General features: G+C 39.3%; 2 protein-coding genes across 3 annotated transcripts in view; both read right to left on the reverse strand.

The window, feature by feature from the left end:
- Lilli (AF4/FMR2 family member lilliputian) overlaps positions 1–3,626 on the reverse strand; it is a 146,882-nt gene extending 143,256 nt beyond the window's left edge. Inside the window, exon 1 of the mRNA XM_076763486.1 lies at positions 3,305–3,626. The gene's annotated coding sequence lies outside the window, so the exon portion shown is untranslated. The remainder of the gene's footprint in view (positions 1–3,304) is intronic.
- Positions 3,627–4,128: 502 nt separating this feature from the next.
- The window catches only part of Ndf (Nucleosome-destabilizing factor), a 30,245-nt gene continuing 21,071 nt past the window's right edge, over positions 4,129–13,302 (reverse strand). For both annotated transcript variants that reach the window (XM_076763499.1, XM_076763500.1), the window contains 3 exons: positions 7,662–7,772; positions 7,114–7,558; positions 4,129–7,050 (listed from right to left, as the gene is read on the reverse strand). In XM_076763499.1, the coding sequence (XP_076619614.1) occupies positions 6,851–7,050; positions 7,114–7,558; positions 7,662–7,772 (756 nt within the window). In that variant the 3' untranslated portion in view covers positions 4,129–6,850. The remainder of the gene's footprint in view (positions 7,051–7,113; positions 7,559–7,661; positions 7,773–13,302) is intronic.

A 13,302-nucleotide genomic window follows, 5' to 3' on the forward strand; every position in this document is an offset into this window, starting at 1 on the left:
GGTCTGATTGAATTTTTAGCAAAATCGATCCATGGATAATGGTGGCTACCTCTTATACTTTTTTGATTTTTACGATACACATTCGCTATTTGTGCAAATTCTGAAAAATGCTTTAAATAAATCTTAGAGGAAATTAAATTTTGTATAAAAAAGTTGAATAAACATTTTCTCTATCTCCTCTGATAATAAATAAATGAAAATGCAAGGAAATCTCAACTTAACGTTGGCTTTCAAAATTCTTAATCGTCGACGGGACAGAAAGAAAAAGTTAATGAAAATATTCCATACGAAATAAAAAATACGAATGTGCAAGAAATGTATTACTGGGTATGCAAGAAATCGTCCGTTGCAACAGTGTGTCATAAGCTATAATTATTCCTTTCTCCCACAGGTTCTATCTCTGTTATGCACTTTCACTGTATCTTCTGCGATTCGAATCAAATGTACATTAAAACCATCGCCGCGGCAACAGATTTTCTTTAATTCGTTAATCGTTCCCTTTTATATCCTTTCATTAATTTTAACTTAACGTTACCACGGAAGGCAAATTAATTTTTTAAGAAAACAAATATACCAAAGTGAAACATCGATTCTAATTCGTACGTAACGCGTTTATGACCTCTGAAATTTCACGAAAAGTCCGGGTATCTGGCAAAGTAAGTATCCAACACACGTCGAACGTTAAATCGTAATAATAGCGTACTCAGGTCGGTAGAAACACGCGAACAGTCCGCAATCCTTTTACGAACCGATGTACCGTTCTCGCCGGCAGTCCAAGTCGAAAGTATCCGGCATAACAAGGGCAAATGACCTACTCATCGAGTCGCTAACATTTTCGAACGATTCATCGGCATAATTTGTCCAAATTTTGTAAAATTCTTCCACCGTTAAATAAAAGTCTACGTAACGCGTATAACATTTGATCGAAGAAACACGAATTATTGTTCAATCTAGCAATGTTCAAAAATGAATCCTATCCAGAAACTATACTATATATTATTTTGAGAAACAATGCTCCATGCATTTTCCGTTTACAAACAAAAAGATGCTTTCGAGGGATGGGTAACGAGGCGAAAAGTCGAGGAGTAAAAGCGTTACGTGATTCAAGGACGTACACTAAGTAGGATCGTGATCCAGTCGATAAGCAGCTGTAGGTGCAACGATCATTTTACCCTTATAGTTTGTGTATTTGTGCAGAGCGCTGTTCAAAGTAGAAAAAGCGCCCTCGCCGACTGTCCGGCCTACCACGAAAAAAGGAACGTCTAGACTCGAATGCTTACTGGAAAATCGGTACCGTAAGCGTTCCACTTCTCTTCTGTCTCTCCCTCCCACTTTCTTGAAAGAAAATCGCTCCGGAATCCGCGTCTTGGAATGCGAGAGGCGACGAGACTCGGCTTAGCACGAACGCAACCTGTCCACACTGTTTGCCCCACCGGACCTGCTGCTGATCCTCCTAACTCTAGTTACCCATCCCCACTCGGTCTAAACGATGCAAACACGATTGCACTCACACCGAAGAACATGCCATCATTCGCTTGATCGTGTAACCGTATACACGATGCGTCGTTTGTCAGCCTCGGCTTCTTATTATTCATTTACATGCATATACAACGCGTTTGAATTTGTCGAGAACGAGACACTACTGTTCCCGTTTTTTTTAAACAGCAAGAAAACAAATTCGCCTGGTTCGTTCGATAAAAATTATGTAATTATTGTACGACGCGCAATAAACTTAAAACCGATAAACAAAACACAAAAAAAAAAAAAAAAGAAGCCCCGATTATATTTCAACTTAAAACATAATGATTCTGTTCAACACAAATGGAATTTGTACACGCTATTTCCTCTACCATCTCTCTGTCCCGTTTCCCCTTCACCTCCTTTTCTACGCTATTTTACCTGGTGTGAGTGCTCGTACACTGCCATCGCGAGTATCTATATTTGTCGGATCCACGTCTAAGATGTGTGGATACTAACACTTACCGAGCTATTGTATATGCAACACGATTTCGCTTATTTATCCTACACATGTACACTTGATACGCGTAGATACAGCACGCGTCTTATTTACCGAGCAGCAGAGAGAGACCAAGATAGAAAGAGGAATGAAGAGATAGCGCCCCGAACGACACGAGCTATTTTTCAAACTCGATGCACGTATAAGAGACGATCGGCTTGGTTGACGTTCAGGGCATCTGACGGAAAAAGATGTATTCGTGATACCTCACGAAACCGTTGCTTTAATCTCCCATGTATTCTTTTGAAATTTCATTATGGATGTGTCAGAAAACGTCATAAAGCATTGTTGATATTCGAAGCTAAAAAATAAATAAGACAGTTGACGTCAAGATAGAAATCGACACTGAATTAACAGAGAATGCATATTAAATTACAAGTAAATCAACGATTTACGATTATAAAAGAAAATATGTACCAAGGACAATTCTGAACAACAACGAAATATACGCAAATAATACGCAGCTTTTGCTGACTTTCATTACTTACAGAAGTTTCGTGTTAATTCCTCAATTTCCCGAATCGAACATCGACGTTAGTTTACGCGAAAAGATACGTCATTGCGTCGTTACTATATACCTCACTGTTCCGTAGACGAGACAGTCGAGACTGCAAGCACAATTTCTGGAATCTTTTGCTTCCGTGTGCCGTGCGACATTCGTTGTGAATACACGCGCGAGAAACATGCCCCTCCGCCACCTTCGTTTCGCATTGCCGGACATACAGGCCACGTTCTGTTTTCTTGCGCTCAGTCGCAATACCACCGATCATTCCCTAGGAATAAGGTCGTTCACAAGATCGTGCCAAGAAACACTACCAAGAAAACGGTCGTAATTTGTGAACGTTCGCTTCGATCTCGACTAAGAAAAATTATGTTGATCCCAGTCCGTAACGCATCGACGTTATCAATGTCAACGGTTACTCGGATATTGCGAGAAAATGTAGATGGAAGCGGTTGCGGGCGATAATACTTATAAACGCGACACCAATCACGAGTTTCGAATACTTGGAGTAAATAATACTCGGATCTAACGATCACGAAGTACTTCATCGTCTAGAAAGTAACGCTCTACATCGACGACCTTGTTCCTAGGATCTACATAGGCGTCAATCGTATCGAGCATCTATCAACGCTAGAATCAAACGTAAAAGTGTTGCCTGAAACGGGTAGAGGGAGCTGGCAGCAGTTGTCAACGGCGTACGTGAACAGACGGCTGGTCGATATGGGGAGAAAGAATACTCGTAAAATGTCGAACGTCGGGCAGAACACAATATCCATGGTACATACTAGAATCAACGATTATTCCTTGCGTTCCTCTTCTTTCTTATCTCGGACGAAAAAGAGCACAATGACAGTTGGCTCGCAATAATGGCAGATGCGCACGACATTCTTGTCACGTGGTAAAGGGTAAAAATTGCACGTTTGCACGTGTGCGCTTAATGGCGTTCGTACACATACTTAACACGTGAATTACGCGCGCGAGTGTGGACTATTAGGTGAGATGCTATGTATGTATATATGTGTCAGTGTACATGTATATGTAAAGTGGTAGCTGTGCAAAAACGTCGTAACAAGACAGCGCGTGGACGGTCGCGGCTGAACTGATCGTGGGGGTCGAGCTACAGGTGTCATCAGACGGCGGCTGCTCCACCCCTCTGCCCCCACCTATGTTCCCTCACCCGCCTTCAATCCCTACTCTCATTCGGTACTTTCACGCACACGTCTAGCCGTACCAAAGGAGACGCGTGCGCACATGAACCGGCTTCCTCTATAATCATGCAATATCATTCGGTCTACTCGCGGCGCCTATGAACCAAGCGAACGCGGCACGTGTTTCGCACGTCTTTAAAACGATACCGACGGTAACTATTGTTTTTTTTTTTTTTTATTACGTCAATGCTCTTTCAACCAAAAATAATCGATAAGGTGTAATGTTGTACAATTATTCACGATACACCGTACATTTGTCCAAGCAGAATTTAATTATCGACTGCTTAATGCGTCATATAGAATGTAACCGAAACGTCAACTATACATCACGAATAAGAAGAAGCATAGACCTACTGCTGCTTTAGGAAAATCGGCTGGCCAAAAATAGACACGAGAATTTACATATGAAAGAGTATACCGAAGTCCCTAACGTTCCAGGCATTGAATATTAATCTTCGTAATTCAAATAGATATTTATTCAAAAACCAGTGTATTTCGTGACAAAACATATAACGTCAGTTACTGACGCAATGCTCATGACGTATTCTCACTCATCCAATCGCACTCACGCATAATTCTCCCTCTCTGTGATTTATACACTTTACTAACTATATGTATATATATATATATATATATATACACATATATATATACACACATATATATATATATATATATATATATTGTTTTCTTTATGTTTGCTGTAGAATATTTAATATTTTCTATTTCCATCATTCCTGTTTCATCTCATAGATGTACAATTTATTATTGTAGTATTAGAACTATTCATAATCTAATTACATATACAATATATGATATGGGCGCCCAGCCACTGTTATAGCTTGTGGCACGTGATTTTCCACACACCCAAGAGTCTGTCTGTATGAACGAGCGAGCGATACGAGTTTTCCTTTGTATCGAGAAAGAATTCGATAAAACATTTTGAAATACGTATATTGATCTATCGTTAAAACCAAGCATCGTCCATCGGTATTCCCTCCCGATGAACCGTTCAGTCGATATTAAATTATCATTAGAAAAATATTTACCGATTGTCAGTGAAGAAAGTTTGTAAAAACTATCGTCTAACATTTGATAGACGAAAAGAAGAAACTTATCGATTTTTCTGACATAGGTAAAACTCGTACAATTGACTCTATAACAAATTCGTCCGCGAACAAACTCGAAAACTTTCGGTCGCTCTCGACTTCGTCGCGTGTCGCTTGTGAGACTCGCACGACCGTCCTGAGAAACGGAAGCGCCGTTCACTTCCCTCCTCATCAAGAAGATTCCCTTCTTTTCGTAAAAAGATCGCAACATCGTGCACACGAGAGAGCAGAGAACGTTTTATCGTGGAAATTGTTCTAAGAACTGTCCCGACACGTCCATGTTCGTTGAACATGCGATACCATCAATTATGAAAGTTAGGAGAAAATCGTTTTCGTACTGCAAATAATAATTTTTCGCGCAGAAAATGAAATGTGTGTTCGTAAATTGCTATAAAAATTCGAACGATGAAAAATATAGTCGCGAACGTTGAATGGAATTTTCAGTAGAAAAGGAGCACTTCGATTATGCCCCAGCAAAGTAACGCAGAGAAGGAAAAGTAATCGTCTATTAAATATTTTAGTCAATCGTCGGTAACTCCACCTGTATGAGAATCTATTCATCGTGAGTAATAAGTCTCTATATATAGTAACGTACACATCTACTAATTATCGAACTACATTTTTTCTATTTATCGTTTTTGTAACGCTACCAAGAGATCAATTGATTCTACGTTGCTGTCAATTTATTTAGTAAGAGCCACATCAATGAGAATAAAGCATCGTAATAATCACGCTAGGCGCAAAAAGTTTTTAATTCCTATGCGAAAAATATAATTTTTAAAGAACATATAAACCAACATGTTCTTCGGTATTTCGTAAATATCTGTAACTTCGTTGTTAGACATTTAACCCTTGGCGAATATATCGGTACCTGGATATACTAGACAACATACTTTTATCGTTTTGGTTTTGCATCTGGAAATTTGTTACAAATCGAAACAAATTAACGAAAATTAATTCTTAATAATTATTACACCTTAATATGTATGTTACAATTCACTGAACCAAAACGGATCTTTTATATCGAAAGAAAAACTTTAGATGCATATTATTTTCGAGTTTTTAAATAGTTGTCCGCAAAGGGTTAACAAGTATATCACCACAAATTCTGAAAGAAGCGAACAAAATAGGAAAATAAGATAAATGTACAATTTTCATTGCTATTGGAATAAAAGGATAAACAAAAAGGAACCCATACAAAAAAACGTCGTCTAATCATCACTCTACTTAACGGATGTTTCTAAAATACCGCCACAATTTGTTTACAAAACCGAGATCACTGTCCCTCTATTATACCTTATAATTGCACCAATAAAGCATACAATCTAACTACATCGTTATTTTCTTTCTAACAATGGTCATCTTTCTATATATCGTCCCGTTAATTCTCATCGTGTAACTTGAATTCATTATACCGAATTAAACTCAAAGTATAATTATCATCGTGTAACCTAAAAAAACAATTAAAAAGCCTCGTTTCAAGCGGTATCGTAAGGCACATTTTCGACACGTCCTAAGCCTCTCAAGTTTTCAAGTGGGGAGTGCGTTTTACGGGATCGAAGTCGGGATGCGACTCGAGAGATCGGCTATTATAACCCATACTGTTATCGAGAAAAGTAGTCGCCGTGTGTTAATAGTAAAAGAAAAATTCATATATACGCAGAGTCGTCATGAAAAAAAAAACATGTAAAAAAAAAAAAAAAACGTATAAGTATATTCATATTTTATACATACATCGTGTTATATCGAGCGACAAGGCCTGTGCATCAAATTCACTGCATACTCATTCAAATACGTCGAATTTGGTTCTTGTTTGTTACAGTAATAACAGAACTTATTTCATATCCCAACAAGTTCACGACGTATTAACAACTGTCATAGTGCTTCGTTTAGCATTCAATAGTGGTTCCACTACTCCTCGACAAATAGCGCACTACTCTTCTCTGGTAGCGACGGGAAACGCTAGATATTGCAATAAATATGGTATAGCGAAAGCTCGACGATGCATGCTCCGTTAGAACCTGGCTCTGATGTAAACAGCGGAGGCATCGTGTGCGCCATAACCAAGACGTTTAGCGTGTTTGTAGACTTCGTTCGCTGCAGCGGCTAACGGCAATGGTTGCTCTAATTGATCGCTCATACTCAAAGAAAGTCTTAAGTCTTTCTGCATATGCTGCAGTGGTAACTGTGTTGGAAAACCACCCTCGATAATGGCTGAAAAATTGAAGGAAATTATCGATATCGTTCATGTAAGAATGAAAACTACTTATATCGTACCTTTCCCTTTATCAAGAATCGCAGGACAAGCCAACGACGTTAACTCCAAAACCTCCAATACGTCTTTCTGCTGAAGACCGGCACGATCCGCCAATGCCATACTTTCGGCCAAACCGGCTAGAGTCACGCCCGCCATTAACTGAAGCACGAGGTTCATTTTGGAAGCGTTGCCGACCTCGCCGAGATAAAAACTATTTTTGCCCATTGCTTCGAAGCAAGACTGACACTCGTCGAACAGTCCTCGATCCCCAGCCGCAAGGATTATCAAAGTACCTTCTTGGGCCTGTGTTTTGCTACCCTGTACCTGAGCCTCCAAATAACGACCTCCCTTTGCGGTTATTGCTTCGGCGATGTCCTGCGATGTTTCCGCATCTATGCCAGTCATCTCTACGTATCCTTTCTCTGGAGATATTTCCGTGAGGACTCCGCAATTTCCGAAAACCATCTGCAACAAATTCGTATTTTCTTTTATGTGTAGTAATTATGGAATACGATATACGATGAACGATAATTTGTAAACGAAAATTTTATATTATATTGTTACTCACGTGTTTGGCAACTTGCGGGTTGGCTACACAGGAGAACGTAATGTCGGCAGCAAGCACAACATCGGATGGTGTTAAACCTTGTTCTGCTCCTGCTTTCACGAAGTCTGCACACTGTAAAGTGGACAATAATGTTAAAGACAATATTCCTTGAAATTTTCTATTGCTTATTTTTATTCGCGGGGATCGTTAAATCATTGCTACGGCCCTAACCGATTGTTTTCGGTATCATGGCGACACCAGTCGGTGCGATACGGTAGCAAAATATAAATCTGACGATCGTCGTTCCGATAGATGCCGCCACGACTCGCCGCTCGCCATTTGCGTCGCCATTCTTGTCACGTACGTTATTCCAACGGTTACAACGCTAAACGTTTCCAGGCTAGCTTGCCACATCAGCAAACGACGCCATTACATCACTTACAGATATTCCTCGCACATGACTGAAAGGTGTACCTATGCATTAATTTACGGTTTATGAAATCCATAAACCATTTAGTTTTCTTTATTACGGATTACGAGTGATAAAATATAGGTTTTAACAAGCTACCAGGAGTTTCCAGAAATTTCTAGAGTTTCCAATATGTCGACATCGACAACGAACAATTCAGTGCTGTAAATGCAAGAATGGCGGGACAAATTAGAAGAATGTAGAACTTCCTGGGATCTGTGTGTATGTATACGTACAATATTTCAGGGTTATATTTAACGAAAAGATACAAATAATGAGAGTCTAACGAAATTTGTACCATTTAGTGCCAACATATCGTTAAATTTCATCGAAAGCTCGTACATATCCCTGGCCTTATGCCACGTACATTCACGTGCTCGATCCTTTGCTACACTAAAGCAAGATCAATAAGGTATTTTCCAAATGTGGATTGGCGTCGTTTCTCACGCGAGTTATATTTTATCGTTAACCAATTTCTACGGCTCTCGAGTAATACAGGTTGTATAAACAATCATTAATTAATAGATTGTTAGTGTTAATATGAATTTCCGGAATTTTGCATCGTAACGGTTTAAGGCTATTTATGAATGTAAAGTTCAAAGGGAAGTTCACTAAAAGAGAATACGTATAACGTCACAGCTGCGTATTACACTCCGATTATCGTGTCGTGTCATCGAACCGGTTGAATATTGTCACAAAGAAACGGAGTTGCATTGTCTTCTTTTGACGAATAAATAACCTTTTACCTTTATAACTCTGTATTACTCATACGATCGATTCCGTTTTTCGTGTCCACGAGCGTAGAATGAACAAATTCAGAACACGTTCGATTACCAAATAGTATAGAGAGCCAATACAATAGGGAATTTAATGTAAAAATTGATTTGCTTCTTCTATTGTTTCATTGCACGTGCGCAAAGGTAATCGAGCACGAAGTATACATCGATCGTATTCCTGACCTGTATTATTTTGCACGTGCAATTTATTTGGAAAAATTACAGGATTTCTATTTATCCATTTATGTAGCGTTTTATCGTAGAAACACCGATAGCGGAAACGGAAACGAGACACAACGATCAACTAAAAATTAAGCCAAAGGCACAAACTAGTTTTTAATATTTCTTTGAACAAAAATTTTCTACAACGAATATCGTTGTATTTCCGCGTTCATTTTTAATGGTGAATAAGATAAAGCGTTATATTGTATAATTTGGTAGTCTAGTCAATCTGGCTCGCGAGCAATCTGCACTCGCAGACGAAGCAGACCTGAACGGGAATTGAACGAAGCAGACCTAAGCGTTAAATAGAAAAGGCGACTAAGAGAGTAATGGCCAAGGAACCTTTCCTTTTTGTTTCTTTTTGTGCGACATATGCGGATGCAACGCAAAACTGTTGTATGTCCTTGAGTTCTCGATTGCTTGCATCGTTGCCATATGCATATGTACAAATAACAAAACCGAAAGAAAATAATATGCGTGCATGAAATTGGAGTTATCTTTGTAACATTTTTAAACCAACTTTTTTATTTAAACACTTGTCTCACGTATGCAGTAATTTTCGGTGAATTTTTCTTTAGGTTTCCTTTTATTTGCCGTGAAATATGCTTTTGAAAAGAATTTATCGAACGTGTTTCCACTTTCTGTTTAAACATAGCAAGAGTTCATACCGAAATAAACTTCATATAAATGTGTATACTAATACGTGACCTTGAACCAACTTAACCGACTATGGCTTCCACGAGGGAAGAAATTCAACGGTTTCCAGGGACGAATGCATCGTATACACGACACAATTACATTTCCACTGTACTCAGCGTGCGCTTCGCTCTTCCAAGTACACTTGTTATTCCTAAAATATTTCCAATGTTTTCGACGCAAACCTTGCTTATGAAATTTTCTACTTTCTAGAATTTCTCGTTGGAAAGTTACGTACCCTCATCTTTGCAATTATGAGTGTATGGGTACTTAAATGAGGCAGTAACTATACCAATCGATATTTTAATCACCTGGATAATTTTTACCTTTCCGCCACGAGAACACGTAGTCGTAGTTTTTTGGCGATAACAATGTGTGCCATGCGTAACCGTATATAGGCAGGAAGCATTCACTATTCCATGCTATGTGAGAGTATTTCAAGCCCACGTAACACGTGGGTGGATAGTTGCACACGTTGAACACTGGAATCGGCAGGTTAGCGTTTTCTTTAAACCAGTAGCAAGTAAAGAACCACTGTGTAAAAATAGAGTATACAGGGTGTCCTGAGATACGTGTTACAACTTGAAAGATTTCAGGAAGGAATCGCACGGTCTTATGTTGTAACAATTAGTAAGTGACAATGGAAATACGTAGAACTAAAAATACTTTTAAAATTCATTGTATCCTTGGAAGTTTTACATCTTGATGTTGAACACGTGCGAATCCTAATTTACACGTTGTAGTGTCTCTACTTCATGTATCCAAGTGTTCCCTTTTCTAAAAAAAAAAAAAAGAGAGAACAAATCTGGGGCACTCGGTGGCGAAAAGGTCCACGCATATACGTGTTGATCGTCACAAGAGACAGTCGAATGGACAAGTATGAAACTAATGTTCCAGAATACAAGATGCGGATCTGGCGAATGTAGAATTGTGCGGGTAAAGGTAGAGAAGTCTAGTATATCGACCTTTGCAGCTCACGGTGAACGCACGGAAACTATTTAATAATATAAAATTTCTAATCGCGAAGTTCGCACGATTGTTAAACTCGTGCTCATACGGGGCACCATTAGAAAATAAAACAGCAGTACGTGGTGGAAGCGTGAGAATTTTCGAGGAACGGAACGATTTATTGGAACGTGAATAGAACTTCGTCGGAATTCCAAAAGAGCTCTTCGAAAACGAGTCAAAAAAATCTGCCTTTAGACTTATAGTTCAGTCTATTTATACGACCTTACTTTGTGCTCGTACGAAAGGTTGTCGAGTTTTGAGTAGTTTTCAGGTTCTCCTAGATACCGTGTATCGATTATTATTAGCACGCTAGAGCGGAAACTCGACTGGGAATTAATTTGACCGAATTGCTGATGCGACGCTGGCAAAAACGAATATGGCGAGATAAGAGAGAACGAAGAAAATAAAGTGGAAGGAAGAGGGTACGTTCAACAGGAGAGTAATTAGCGATTCTCTTGTTCCCCGTGGTACGTACCTATTACGAAAAATGTTCCAAAAGCTGCGCAGTAACATAGCTCGAATAGGTATTTTCAACTTAATGGATACTTGAAAGTTGTAGAAGAATATCACGATAATGTCCTGTACTATCTAACAAGGAAAACTGGAATTATTTTCTATCACAGATCGAGTATTTGAATATCATGGACAGCGAATTAATCTCATGCAAACAGAAAAGCTGTTTAGACTTACGAAAAATTGTTCCTCGACATCAAGATATACAATACAAAGATAAGATAATACGCGAGACATTTTTCGAAAGAGGTCGTTTACGTAAAATTCCACCTTGAGATTAAAATGGTGTCAACATTTTGGTGGTTCGTATTATGTATAATATTTATGGTGCGAGGCAAGTTAGCAAAGGGAGGTTGAACGACATATGTGCGACGGACTACATACCTCCTGAAGTGCATTGCACTTCGCGCGCGCTCGTACGTCCCTGATCATTCGAAACTATGTATGCACGTCGGCTTAAAAATATTATACACGCGACGAGATTAATCGTCAAAAGACTCGTTTACTCTCAAATGCCTAACATTGATAGTTACAGTCTGTTTGTCTTGGCATTCTCGTTTTGGGTGGATTTGTGCAGCCTGGCTAGGAGAATTAACCTTTCAAAAATATCAGAATCGTGGCAAACCGGCAAAGGCCAAGGAGACGAAGGCGACGAAGGACAAAAGCGACCAAAGGAAGGATCGGAACGGGCCTGCGCCGTCTAACCGACACGTATAAATAAAGAGTCGGATAGCGATGCGAGGTTGTCGGATCTCTGTAATATTGATCCATGAAGCTGAGACACGGTCGCCGGCCGGGGGTCACGCGGTAAAACGTGGCAACACCGCTCTGTTCCCAGCTGATCGAGCTCTACTCCTCGTACTGCTCGACGCACGACCGTGTCTCTCTCCCTTCCCGTTTTTTCTCGTTTTCTCGCTTCAGCGCCAACTCGTCGTCTCTCTCTTGTAACTGGCAACCAACACTTTATCGCCCTGACTCGACCGCAGAGGCCTTTCCTTTCTTACGTCGTCCGTTCCGTTTTAACTCAAATACGAAACGAACGCTTCCTTCCAGCCAGCAACTATTTAGTCGCGACCGACATTATGCAATAAAGAAAGGTGTTACACGTCAAATAATCAAATACCCATCGTGTTTACTCTTAAATAAAACTCGAGAATTTACAATTTTGCTTTCGTTTCGAGTAGATAATCTTTGTCAATTTTAGTCTCGCGTCATTTCAGATAGCAACAGAATGTACTGTCCTTAAAAATGTCTGACTTCTTCCTCCCTTGCCGCAATCATCGTTATTACACCCGTCTTACGTATTCGACCCTCCGAAAACCTGTGTGCCAACGGTGTTACGTAACGCTGCTAACTAAACTATCTTTAGGATTGTTTGTCGATTAAAAAACAAATCATACATATTCGAGAATACATTAATATCATTGCAAAGATCTTTCAAACGAGAACAGCAAATTTTTTAATTATTCTTTCCACGAATGGTGCTATGATAAATACCATTTCTACTTAAAGCATTTAATCTACTTAAAGCATTTTCTTTGCAAGGATTCCTTCCTTTATTCCACTTATCCATACTATTACGTAACACCTGTTAGTCGTAAGTCCATGTTCATTTCTTATTCTTGTTTACATTTTGTATAAATAATAATACTGAACACCTTTGAGAATTCAGTGTCATATTCGAAACAACGCATTTCTTGTTTTGCAATCGATTCTTTATCGTAATATATGTTTGAACTTTTGTAGACAATGTTAACAGGAAGTGCTTCCAGGATATAATGTATTAGAGCAGAAAACCGGATGGTCCTCCGTTACCCTTACAGTTGCTCCCCTTGGCCATGGCCGCCAAGAAGACAGAGAAAGGGAGAAAACTGAGTTTTCATTGCCACGCAACTTACGGAAGTTTGCAAATCAAGTACAAATTGAATTTTCTTAAGACTGTACACGCAAATCGAGGTCTGAATTACGATCGAAAAAG

Source organism: Colletes latitarsis, chromosome 4 (assembly GCF_051014445.1).
Source record: "Colletes latitarsis isolate SP2378_abdomen chromosome 4, iyColLati1, whole genome shotgun sequence".
Classification (NCBI taxonomy): domain Eukaryota; kingdom Metazoa; phylum Arthropoda; class Insecta; order Hymenoptera; family Colletidae; genus Colletes; species Colletes latitarsis.